At 38.4% G+C, this 13,486-nt stretch overlaps 1 protein-coding gene across 1 annotated transcript in view; it reads right to left on the bottom strand.

Moving 5' to 3' along the window:
• Positions 1-4,630: 4,630 nt before the first annotated feature.
• plcb4b (phospholipase C, beta 4b) overlaps positions 4,631-13,486 on the bottom strand; it is a 93,349-nt gene continuing 84,493 nt past the window's right edge. The window contains exons 29-40 of the mRNA XM_084737229.1: positions 12,865-12,953; positions 12,533-12,689; positions 12,390-12,439; positions 11,181-11,246; positions 10,448-10,563; positions 9,921-9,996; positions 9,624-9,799; positions 9,372-9,473; positions 9,166-9,223; positions 8,082-8,168; positions 7,411-7,447; positions 4,631-4,768 (exon numbers count right to left, since the gene is read on the bottom strand). Coding sequence (XP_084593355.1) covers positions 4,692-4,768; positions 7,411-7,447; positions 8,082-8,168; positions 9,166-9,223; positions 9,372-9,473; positions 9,624-9,799; positions 9,921-9,996; positions 10,448-10,563; positions 11,181-11,246; positions 12,390-12,439; positions 12,533-12,689; positions 12,865-12,953 — 1,091 coding nt within the window. The 3' untranslated portion in view covers positions 4,631-4,691. The remainder of the gene's footprint in view (positions 4,769-7,410; positions 7,448-8,081; positions 8,169-9,165; positions 9,224-9,371; positions 9,474-9,623; positions 9,800-9,920; positions 9,997-10,447; positions 10,564-11,180; positions 11,247-12,389; positions 12,440-12,532; positions 12,690-12,864; positions 12,954-13,486) is intronic.

Genomic DNA, 13,486 nt, shown 5'->3' with positions numbered 1-13,486 from the left:
TTTTCTCAACTGATTTCAGTGAGTTGTTTCAAGGGATTATGATAAATGTGGAGTGCATAAAAGTTTTTTTTAACTTTTGTAAATCATGAACCCTTGAATACAAAAATGACTAATTGAAAGTGGTTGACATATGAGACATTGCTGTTCAGTTTTTCAGATGTACTTATTTAAGCTTTGAACATCATAAGCTGAGTAACATCTAGTTCCATTACATTGGAGAGAAGGCAGACATCTCTATGGCCGATCTCTCCAAAGCTCTGCAACTCACACCAAAACAATCTAGATGGATGAGGGAGGCCTGTGCGCCCTCCGTCTTGGAGTCCACAATCTCCAGCGCATGGCATGACCTCCATTCCTGTTGCCTTCCCTTGTGCCCCCTTACCTCTCCCATCAAATGAACAGACAGACAAGTCAAACAAACATTATGCTCAAAAACAAAAATGAGCCACATGGTTATGTCCCATTTTACACCTGGATTTATTGGTACACATACTATAAAACAGTATTAAAGGAGCTGGATAACAACAGTATTTTCATTGCTTTAAGTTCAACAATACAATATAAATACAAAAACACGCACAGAATGGTTTGTTGACAAGCTACAGTTCAAATAGAAAACAGAGGAGATACAGTAGAAACTGAGGAAATCAAATTGGTGATGTTGCTCTGCAAAAATAATCTGCTTTTCTTGTTTTTTTGTTGACAAACTAGAGAGCCAAAGGTTACATGTAATCACACAACAGAAACAACAACTAGTGCAAAAAAGCCTCTAACAAACATAATAATCTTAAACTACACATTATATCTAATATATATAATATATATATTCATTTATTTATATATATCTTCATATAAATAACCCCTTAATTTGGCATTTTATCATTCATAAAATAATTTTAACTTCCTAACAGACACTGAGTGGCACATTTGAAAGCGATGGAGTAAATTTAAAAGCACTTTTACTCGTTTTATCTCTGCACTAGATATGTGGTGAGAGCTTTATACTGTGTTGTGTGGTGCAGTAAGGGCAGACCGGAAAACAAACAAAAAGAAACAAACAAGAAAAAAACAGTGGTTGATAAATGTCTTTCCCCCAACAGACCCACTCTATCCCCTGAGCCCTTGTATGACAGAGGACAATTGGTCAAAAAGTAAATTAAACTACATACATTCCAGTATATACAAAAACATCCCATCTACCCTTTAATGTGAGTTACAGCAGAATAAAACAACAGAAAAAAAACTTTAAAAAGGCCAAAACACCCAGAGGTGCTTTTATCCCCATGTTTTAATGTGTTTTCATGTCATCATTATGACTTTTTGTCATTTTGGTCAATCTTTGTTAGTGCTGTGCCATGCAGTGGTAATGCCTGGCATGATCATATGTGCACAAATACTACAGTACCCACAGGATTACTTCATAAAAGTACTTTCAAGTCACATTTATTTCTCTGCAGTGGCCTTTTTGTCCAGCAGTGTCACCAAATCTGCGTACAATAGTGTTTTCTCAAGCCATCTGTTGTTCCGTGAACATTTTGTAACATTTAAGGGGAACCAGCCTTGTGTGAAATCCCTGGTGTGGACAGTGTGTGTGGCAGCCATGTCACAGGCTTTGTTACAAATCTGTTATAATTCTTCTCCCCTGACCAAGAGGCCAGCAGGGAAATGATGAGGATTACAAGCTGAGGTTGCTAATGTGCAGTCAAGAAGCTATTAAGGGAGCACTTCACTTCAACAACTCCTTAATGAGTGGGAGACTGACAAGACGAGGTGGCTTTGACTTCTGTCTGCCAGAGTTCTTGTCTGATGGTGACGGGCCTCTCAGTAAAAACAATGTATTACAGCAAAATGAATGTGCTGCCGAGACTGGATTCATTTTGTTACCAGTGTTATTACAGATTTGGCACAATTTTCACAAGATTTTCAAGTGCAAAACTCTTTAATGTAAAGGATCTTTGATCTACTAGTACTGTTATTAAATCATCATATTTTAAATTAGGTCTTGTACAAACTTATGTCATTACCTTGGTTTGTAATGAGGCAAATCAAATTTTGGGAACTGTTACTGTCCTGATTGATTTTCTGTATTTTGTGCACCTTAAACTTAGAGGGAATCATGTGTTTGGTAATCCTTTTTTGCATAGTAAACATGATTTTGAGCCCAAATTTAGGAGTATAAAATGTTGAGTTTTGCTGGTGTCACCTTGTGATGATTGCGATAAACTGTGCTTCAGTTTTAACTAAAGTGATAATTCCAGTTATGTGATGTGGATTTATATGGGATACTTGTTGATAGCCAGTATATCACCTACAGTGGATGGTGGTTGAAGTGCCCCCAGTTTGGAGAAGCAGAGTATCAGCACCAAAGCTAAGCAATGTCCTGCTTTGGGCAGGGTCAACAGCAAACCGTGTTTTATCTTACAGAAGGTCCACCTTTAAAAAAAAAAATGAATAAAATAAATAAGCAGTGTACCTCTTTACTTTGCTGTCAGACAGCCTTTTCTGACAGGAAACTGCTGTTATACAAGCCAAGCATCACTCTCTCACACTCAACCAGACTCCTTTTATAAAAATGTCATTTTTTCATTCATTTACGTGACTCAAGGCCATGATCTCATGGTATGAAGCACAAATGTACAATACAAATAGGACAATGGTAGCATATAGCATGGCTGGAATACAACACATTATTTAAACAAAGGAAGAACTGTTCAAAAAAGCACCTTGTTTACAAATAAAGTTTGGCTTATCTAATTGTAATTTAAAAAACAATTTAAACAAACTGGCTGTTTAAACAATACTTTGGCAAATACTTTTCTCTATAGCTTATTATTCCTGCATTCTTACATTCAAACAAAGTATGATACTCGTCACACAGACGATTGTCATTACAAGGATTGCATATCCCCTCTCATCGTCCAGCCCTTAATATCTTCCAGTGACCTTAAGAATTCTGGTGTTGTTCACTCTGAAATTACAGGTAGCCTGCCTGTACTTTTGGTTTTCATACTTACTTAAATACTTTCAATAGACATTTTTCCAGCTTTATCTGCTGTTTAAATTCTCCATAGATATAATATGATGTCATACTTACCTTGGAGAACACAGGGGTTTCTGGACTATTTGTGCCTCTACCACTGCCTTGTTCAGTTAGTTTTTGTCTGACCTTGACTTGAGTGGATTCACCTTTTAAAACACAGACATCACACAATAACACTAACTAACTAACAGGTTGAGGCAGTGGTAGACCAGAAACTCCCATTTTCTGTGAGGAAAAATGACTCATTTTGCCAATAGAGTTTGGTTGGTTTGGAGAGAGCGATATTTGGCTTATATAATGACAACTTCCCGTCTGAGAAAGGTTGTCAGTTGACTGATGGCGAGGTGAAAATATTCTAAATATACTGTACACTGAAACAGATGAGTGGCCCCATAATGTACTATCAATGTGGTCATTATAGAAAGTGTTAACCATACTTTGCTTAGCTAGTGTCACAACTATCTATTGTAGCTAATACACTGACTGTGGATGAGTACCTCATACAACCCCTGGTCAAATAATGTGAACCATCCCTTTAAAGATATCATATGATAGTGTTATTTTCAAGTAAAACTGAAGCACAGCAGTTACATCATCTCTCAGGTATTTCCTAGTAATTAAAACAAAATTTTACTGAGAAATAGGCCATAATAATAAAAGTTAATGTCAATCCATTGTGATCCCTTTATAGACTTCTGACGCAGCAACATAATGCACCTTTTTATACTGGGTTGTAACATTGTTGAACAACAAAAAGTCAGTAACACATCTTTGTGAAGTCAAACAAGTTGCATTGTAGGAACAGGTGACATGGGGTTTGCCACTCCTCCATACAGTGATTTTTTTTTTTTAAATACATTCTTACTGAAATACAGAAAACCTACAGTAGTGCACTGCTACATTTTCCACATTGTTATGATGGCCTATCACATACAAAGTGCTCAGGACAGGACTTGTGTGTAGCATACAGTGTATTTCACAAAGTTTATTCATTTGTGCTGAATTGACATTAAATCTTATACATATTCTTCCCCCCTCTTCCACGCTGTTTCTGGAGCAGGTAATCAGGTACCGATTTAAAAAAACAAAAACAAAAAAACAAGTCAAAGGGGAATGGATTTCCACTTCCCGTGAGTGTTTGTGCATGTGTTGTGTGTCTGTGTGTGTGTGTGTGTGTGTCCCCACCAATAGCTGCAGTTTTGTGTTGCCTGCAGGATGCAGAGAACACTGACGGCGATAGAAAATTTAAATCTACGTACGGTGGAGGAGGGGGTGCATCTGACTCCGAGGTAACATTTCCTCTCTCGATAAGTGGTTAAAGCCCCTGTCAGTGAGAAGCGCCAGTGGCTCAGTGGTATAAAGTTAGTGGGTGGGGTTAAGGGTGCAGGAATGGAGTGGTGGGAAGGGCTACTGTGTGTTTGTGTGTGAACAGAGACAGTGATGTAGGCAGGGTCTCTGGATTGTTGGGCTATCAGCGGTAGAGTGTTTCTGCATGTGTGTGTATACGAGTGTGTCTGTCTGTGTGTCTGTGTGTCTGTGTGTGTCTGTGTGTGTGTGTGTGTGTGTGTGTGTGTGTGTGTGTGTGTGTGTGTGTGTGTGTGTGTGTGAGAGAGAGAGAGTGTGCATATGTGCGTGTGCTTGTGTCTCAGTCTCAGTCGCTCACACCACCGTGGCAGGTCTGCGGTCCATCTCCTCCTCCAACTTCACCATCTGCTGCATGTCCTTGGCCTTCGAGAAGACACAAAACAGTTAGATAAACACACAGATGCAGAAACTAAACCTCACAGTAGAGACGTGTAACAGTTGAGGATTCACATTATGTCTTTTGTTACCAAGTTTAAGTTTGGCACCCCAGTTAGACCTGGTATTAAAATACAATTTGTATACAGACATGTTACCCAGATATAACAAAATATGCATGTTAATGGAAGGTAGATGGTCTTAGGTAGGTGTAAACACAATTCATACATTTTGGCATCCATACACAGCATACAGGCATGTTTTTAGGCTAACATAAAAAGTAAGTGGTTGTTTAAATTTTGCCTAAATATAAACGTATTTTAAAACAATACAGAAAAAGTTAATTTAACAAAAGTTAACAGACTTCCTTATCTGTGACACTCATAGGGCTGCAGCTAATGTTTATTTTGGTTAATCTGTCAATAATTTTCTAATTGGTTGTTTGGTCCAGAAGAATTTTGATCACTGTTTCCCAAAGCCAAGGATGTTGCTCTCAAGTGACAACCCAAAGATATTCAGTTTACTGTCATAAAGGACTGATGACCAGTTTTAAAATGTGAAAAAACAAAACAAGAAAAACAACAACAAAATGTCTTCATACTGCTCATGTGGTGTAATCCAAGTGTCTGTAAGTCACAACATTAAAATTTGACCCCAAAAGACGCCATTTACACCATGTTTTTAGCCTAAATGTCAACTGTAGCCTCTCAGACTGGGGCCACGTGCCCACGCCTGAAGTGGGTACACAAGCTCTCACCCAAGCAGCGTGACACAAGATATACGAGATCGCACAATACCTTCACACCTGTGTTTACGTGTGTTTACATGCTACCTGCAAGCGACTCACACAACAGAGAGAGATCTGCTCAGAAATACTGACTTGTTACATGTACAGTTGACTTTGCAAATTTTCAACAAAGCAATGTCTGAGGGCTTAGACATAGAAGAGGAACATCATTTCTTTCTCAGCCATATTTGTTTGAGCTGGAATATACTGACAAGGAACTCAGACAGATGGACGAGGCAGCTGCAGCTCCAACAGACTCACATGCAGTCGCGGACTACAGAGCGAGAGCAACGGAAACCTGATGGTGTAGTGTACAAAATCCTTTCCAGATTGAGAAAGGCCCAACTTGCGTACCTGCTTCAGGTGTGTGCATGCAGCTCCAGTCTGAGAAGCTACAGTTGACATTTAGGCTAAAAACATGGTGTAAATGGTGTCTTTTGGGTTCAATTTTTAATGTTGCAGCTTACGGACACTTGGATTACACCACATGAGCACTATGGAGGAATTCTGTTTTTTTTTTTACATTTTAAAACTGGTCACCATTCACTTAAATTGTACTGGATTTGGCTGCAACACTGTTTTCCGCTGAAACTTTTGTGAACACGAGCTCTTCACCCATCCTCACATCAGCACGGGGTGAGTAGATATTGAGTGAATTTTCATTTTTGGGTGAACTATTGCTTTAAAGCCACTATAAGGAACTTTTCTATTTTGTTTTCTTTGGAGACCCCTGTGGACAAAAGCGGTATTATTTCCACCGCCATATCTACAAAATATAACGGCTAAAATAACATCTTCCCTGCTTCTTTTTAGCTGGCTAAGGTACTCCTAATTGTAACTTTGCCTGGGAAAATGTAAACAGGCTTGTTTCATCTGACTTCATGGAGTGGTGGCAGCCAATTGTAAGAATAGCCAGACAGAAATAGCTGATCTTCTTGTGGATGGTTTCGTATGCTGATGTAAAACTCCTCGTAGTAGCTTTAAATTACTCAGGTGCAGGGTTTGCACCTAATCTGAAAAATTATTCTGATCAATGAGGATAATGAGAATGCATTAAAAAATATCAAGTGTAAAGCAAAGGCAAAGTTGGATCATTTATTTATTGGATAACGTATTTAGGTACAGATACCATTTTAATACCAGCTGAAAATGGGGTGTTTATGCACAGATGTAACAGATGCAGAGGATCCACCTTTTGTGTTTTATGTAGTTTTGATGTGCAAGTTTGATCTTGATCTCTAAGAGACAAATCTGTTTCTCCTGTTGAGGGCATATGTTTGCGTGTAATATAAACCACATGCTTAGCAGGACTGATGTGTAATGGTTTCCACAAAATGTCTGCAGTTGGACACTGTCACATACTATGAAAGCAAATGATTATGAGCTGGAGCGAAAGCACAGAGGGGCAGGTTGGGAGCTGGCTGTTTTTGCTTAGTAATAGCTGGTGAGTCATGGTGATAAATGACTCAAGCTGCTAGTTGGCACTGCTGACACCCCGAGAGCTGCAGACTACAAATGTGGGGATTGGATTTCACACCACAAAGAAAAATGAATCACCTTCTTTCTTTAATCTTACAATCTCCTCAAAGATGGGTCTGTCATGTACTACTCTCCCCTGGTTTACTCAGTGGTGAGTCACCTCCAGAGTGCTTATTATAGTAGTCATTCGAATGGCAGGAAAATGCAGATTTTAACAGGCTCAGCAGAAAACTGCAGCAACGAATACATGAGTAACATGACTGAGAGGTAGGAGGGAAAAAGATGGAAGGAAACATGATGCACTGACAGACAAGTGGTGGACAGAGATGTAGTATGACAGGTTGAATGAGATGGAAATGCCTACCTTGAACCTGTTTGTTTGCATGGTGTGATTTCAAAAGCTGTGCCGAAAGAAGCAAATCATATTAAAAACAAATGAATATGTGCATACATGTAAGACATGTACAGGTGGTAGATGGCAAAATAAAATGGAGAGATGGAGATATGTACACTGAATACATATAAGGCAGAAAGATACAGTCAAGTTAAGTGTTTATACTGAGGAAACACTTCAGGACAAAGTTGTTGTTCCTGTATGAAGAAATGTTGTAAGTCATCACACGAGAGCTGAGACTTTGATTCTTTAATATGGACTTTGTGTTTATTCTTTGGGACCAGAATTGTTTGTCTTTTGAACCGCTTGAGGCAATTCTGATGCCAGCTATGTGGAACACTTCCTGCAAAACTAATTACAGTTTACAGCACAAATGATACAAACTGCAGCCATTATCTCGGGAACAAATCAGCCAAAGAACTGCCCCAGTCCCCAGCATCGAGTTTCATTTACACTTAAAAAGCTGGTGGAGCACAGAGGACCATAAAGTGAGAGATATTCTGCTTTATGCAGGAAGTGTGTTTAATAAATGTTGAAGTTGGATGGCAGGCATGCCAAGTTATCGTTAGTAATTTCCTCTACAATATTTTAGCAGTGAAATTCTGACTGTAAGGTTCATTTTCTGTCATTTAATGTGGTACCTGCTCATTGAACTTCTCCAGTTTTTCCAACTGTTCTCTCTGGTTTTTCTCCAGCTGCTCCATCTCCTTCTGATGCTTCATGGCCAGCTGCACACACACACCAGGGACAAAGATGATACATTACATTCAGTTACTTTGCAAATAAGTAGTAACTTATATAAATTCAACTAGGAGACAGTGAACACACAAAAAACATCTACATTTGTTTTAGAAAATTTGTTGTATTGTTTTTGTCCTTATGTGCGCTGCAACGATTGATCGATTATTAATTGACTGTTAGATTAATTTCCTACCAACTATCTTGATAATCAGTTAATTGTTTTGAGTCATTTTTTCATAAAGAATGTCCATATTTTCTGATATCAGCTTCTTAGATGTGAATAATTACTGGTTTCTTTAGTCCTGAGGCAGTAAACTGAAAATCTTAGATTGTGGAAAAAACTTTTGAGGACATGACCTTTGACTGACTGTCAGTTTTTTAATCCATTTCTGACAGTTATGGACCAAACAACTGTTAATCAATTAATCAAGAAAATAGTAGTCAGATTAATCAATGACAGAAATAATCGTTAGTTGTAGCCCAACCCTTATTGCATTGTACTACTGATCTCTGCACACAGTGGGTGAATGGTCCCAGGAAAAATCAACTTAACTTTGTTACTGTGATCAATCACATCTAGTTTATTGTCTAGAGCACTATTGTTAAGAAAGCAAAATGAGCTTAATATCAATAACAAATATTATATTGAGAGATCTTTTCTGTTACAGTGAAAATGTCTGGGTCCTGTTGTATTTATACTGTAAAATCAAATTAAGACTACTGGAATGGCAATGAATTATACTGATTGATACTGATTCAACAGTTATTTTATAGAAATAAGTTAAATTGTTTCCTAAGTTATTGCACATTTATTTAATTTGTTGAAGTTGTCCGGTGTTTAACATGTAAATACTGACAGCAGTATTGTTTAATATTTCAACACATCCCTAATTGTATTAAAGCATTACCATTACACTTTAAAATGGAAAAATACCCAGTATATTTTCCAGCTAAATATTAAAATGTAAATTGTAAGAAACTTACCCTCTTCCTCTCATCCAGGAACTTCTTGGTGTTGCTGCTGTTTAACTCTCGCACTCTCCTGGACAACAAAAAGAGAGCAGGACCACGGTGTTACAAGTGGCACAAAACTATCACAACATAACAATTTTACAGACAAGTTGACTTCTTATTGAGTAATTGACATGACAGATGGATACACTGCAGTATATACAGTATGTGTGACCTACCTCTCTCTCTCTGCCTTGTTTTTGATGGTCTTGTCCTGGCTGATGGCTTTACTGTTTTCCATGGACATCTTGGCCTGGTTAGCACGCATCTCTTTGCTCTGCCTAAAATTGAGGAACAAACAGACACAAGTATTGTAAGGAAACATGTTACAACCAGCATTTACAACAACAGGAAAACTTGGTTAGATTAGCAAGGCTTCAGTGTAGTAATTCAGATACATATATACACGTATATGTGTGTGAGCCTCTCACCGTTCGTGAATGAGTTTGAGCTGCATGGTCTGCTGTTCCTGGACGGTGGCCAGGAGTTTCTTGAGGTGTTCACACTGCTGTGTGACGTGGCTGTCCTTCATCTCCTGCTCCTCGCTGCTGTGACTACTGATCAGCTCCGACCACTCTTTAGTGTGCTGTGCTGTGATGTCCTTTACCTGCGCGCGCACACAAACACACACACACGTCACAGCTCAAGTCAATTATCCACAGCTGATGCACTTGTCATCATCACAGATAATAAATTTGAGGTTTTGGGGTTAAGAAGTCTTGTGATACCTTGACTTTGTGATCAGCGATCAGCGTTTGGATCTTATCCTCTGTCTCCTTCTTCAGCTCTTGGCAGTTGTTTTCCCTGTGACGAAACCACATGCATACAAGTGACAATTTTTAAGGCCATGCAAATCAAATTTAGTTGAAGTGCATTCATTCAAAAGGGAGAAGTCAATTGGATTGTTCGGACTTTTAAGAGACCAGTCTTACTGATCACAAACCAAGTTCCCTTTCAGTGTTAACAAAGCTTGTGTGAAAGTTGTGTTGGAATTATATTTTTTATCTGACACTGTAGTCAAATTTAATTGTTATTATAATGTAACTCAAACAAAAAGATTTTGCCATATTACCCAAGTTAGCTACTTTTAACACAGTTGACACTGTTCTATCCCTGAGAATGGAAAGTGACATTTACAGATCAATGTCCCTGAACCTGAAGTTGCACAGACAGCAAACCCAAGCAATGTAATTTAATTATGTCCATTTTCTCCCTTCTTTTCTTTTTACATAATGTTCTCTTTTTCCCCACATACCCTCGTTTTTTGATGGCTTTCTCTAATAGTTTCTCCAGGGTTGTCTTCTCCTTGTCATGCTGAGACACCATCTTGTCCACCTGGGTGCAGTGGGCTTTCTGCATTGTATTTTGATCCTATTGGGAAAAAAAAACATCTGTCATTTAAGTATTTATTTATACTATGGAAGTACAGTTTTAAATGTATCACCCTTCTGGGTGAGCAGATATGAGAATTATGCTTGAAACAGATTTTGAAATCATAGCAAAACAGGCAGCTGTGATACATAACTGTGATTATTATTTTTAAAACATTCATATGTTATTGTTGTCTACATGATGAGCCAGCAGTCCTCTTCATTCAGTCAACAGATGGGTCTGGATGGTACTATTATACATGTGTTCTGCAGAAGGACCAAATACTGTGATAATTAATCAGCCACTATGAATGAGCCAGCAGCCTCCATGGTTTCTATGGTAAACTGGTCAAAGGAAAAGCAACTTTAGCAAGTCTAATTTCTTATGTTTAACATTAATTATGTGGCTGCACCTATGTGTGTCTGTAATGGAGAGACTGTGTGTGTGTGTGTGTGTGTGTGTGTGTGCATGTGAATACAGTGTTGAAGCAGTGGTCAGTGGAAGATGAAAGGTGGAGGCGGACCCCTCGCTGTGTTTCTGTCCCTCTGAGCATCAATAAACAGCACCAGCCTCTCTGCATTACCACCACAGAGTTCGACACCAAAACTTTCACCCACCTTTGAATGTTTCTTCTTTAAAGCGTTGAGCTCCTTCTGTTGCTTTTTAATCAGTTTAAGGTATGTCTGCAGTGGGAGAGAAGTGTATTTCTTTATCTTATGCAGGTCATGTAAGGATAGCCTTTAAACATTCCAGATTGGGGCAGCATAATACCTCAGTTATAAGCTTTGTTTGATAGCACTTATATAATACAGAAGTACCTCATAGTAGTCTATGAGGTATTTTGCAAGGTATTTGAGATCATTATTAGTACAAAAGATTGATTAGTTAGTTTTACTAAGAGAAAATATAATATAATATAACACTGTTGTAATATTACAGTATGGTCACATACTACACTTTTGACCTAATATTCACCGATGGATGCATTCAAGCATAACTTAACAACAAGCATAGCCTATTCTGCCAGCCAGTAGAAACACAGATACATTGTGTTGAAAATGGAGAGTTTTCTATTATTCTTGTGTGTTTTATCACAATTTTTAGTATAATATTGGGGAAGAGTGTGGAGAAATTTGAAACAGAAACGGAATCATGTTACCATACCTTTCTTTGCACAATTTCATGAGAACATTACGCCAATATCATAATATAGCAGTAACTATAAAACATACAAAATCACCTCACACGCTTTAACAATATTTGTAGTTGGCTCGGTAACTAGTACATGACAAAGTCCTGATAACAGCCTACGTTCTTGATTAAATCTAAAGGACCAGGATTTAGTGGCATCTAGCAGTGAGCTTGCAGTCACCTTGTCTCACCCTACCCTTCCAAGCATTTAGGAGAAACTACACTGGCCTTGAAACTTGTGCAAAACATGAAAGTCCATCTCTAAAGCCAATGTTTGTCTTGTCTGTTCTGGGCTACTGTGGACACATGTTGGTAAAACATAGCAGCCTCTGTGGAAGAGGACCCCTGCTCTCTGTAGTAGGGCTGGACAACATACTGATATATAAATATTGTGATATAACACTAGATATCATCTTAGATTTTGGATATCATTCTAAGTTAACAAAAGCATAATGATTCATTTTTTAAGGCCTATATACCTATAAATATTATATTCCATTCCTGCCAAATTTCCCAACAAATCTTATGCACTGGACCTGTTAAATAATAATACACAATTACCTGTAACTCTTTCACATTTAATATAGTCTTACAATCTGAGCCCTGTTAGTTTGTTAAAAGTCAGGAATACCAACCTTCATTTGTTTTAAGTCATCAATGCTGACATTAGGCACGAGTGCAGTATCTGAAAAAAACAGAGAAAAGTGTGCTTTAACTGTGTGCATATAATGTAAATGAGTAGGTGTTTATAATTTGCATGTTTTAAGTCAATATATACCCTTCTTGGTTTCTGCTGTGTTATTCTGGGCAGAGTTGGACGTCTGGGCCATGTCTGAGCTGGCCTGTGGTGTCACACTGGCCTTCACAGTGTCTCCTTTACCCTTTCCCTTCTTGTCATTCTTTGAGCTTCCACTGGGAACGTCCGCTATGTCGTTCTACGAATGAGAAAACTCTTCATGTAGGTACACTTTTTGTATGAATGCAGTAATATCTGAATACAGAGACAGTACCTAGTCTGTCAAGCACAATTCCTCAAACAGTATGGAACTCAGCATTTTGTTTACCTCAGTCTGAAGCCTTGTGTGTGTGTGTGTTTGTTGTCATGTTTACCGTGTCAATCCCCAACGCCTTCATCTGGTCAGCTCTCTTTTCTGCAATGGTCAAGAACTTCTTTGGGTCCGATAGGGCATCCACAATTGCTGAAACCCACAAAATGATTTGTTAGTACATATTTTCAAGAGTCATCTCTGAAGTGGTTTTATTAGAAGGGCGGTAGAGAAAGTGTGTTAATAAGTGTGAATTAATCTGATTCCACTCACACAGATCTACATCTAAAGCTCTCCTGCCCCCTTTGCAGATTAACCACTGCCTCAATATGTGTACAAAGTATCCTAATGAAGAATTGGGCAGGATCTTAATTGTTTAAATAACACTGTTTTTTAGGGACAAGATTTTATTTTGAGCTCCTAGTGCAGTGCTGTGTGTCTGGTAGGAAAGTGATTCTGGCAGCAGATCTTATAGAACAAAGCTAATGGTTACAGTAATGGTTCCTCTGCGCAAGCCCCTTGGCTTTATTTAATGACAACTCCAATTGTCCTGCTCATTTGTATGCTTCTGCCTGTTTTAAACTGTCTATTACTGCAGATGCACTGTCATCATCATTTGCACCATGCCATTACTCTGAATGTTCAAACCAACCCAAGGCAGAGAGTAAGTGAGCTGCCTTGCCTTT

This window comes from Lutjanus erythropterus, chromosome 15 (genome assembly GCF_056507025.1).
Source record: "Lutjanus erythropterus isolate fLutEry1 chromosome 15, fLutEry1.hap2, whole genome shotgun sequence".
Taxonomy (NCBI): domain Eukaryota; kingdom Metazoa; phylum Chordata; class Actinopteri; order Lutjaniformes; family Lutjanidae; genus Lutjanus; species Lutjanus erythropterus.
The sequence above is the reverse complement of the archived record's forward strand: the minus strand, read 5'-3'. Positions and strand labels throughout refer to the sequence as shown.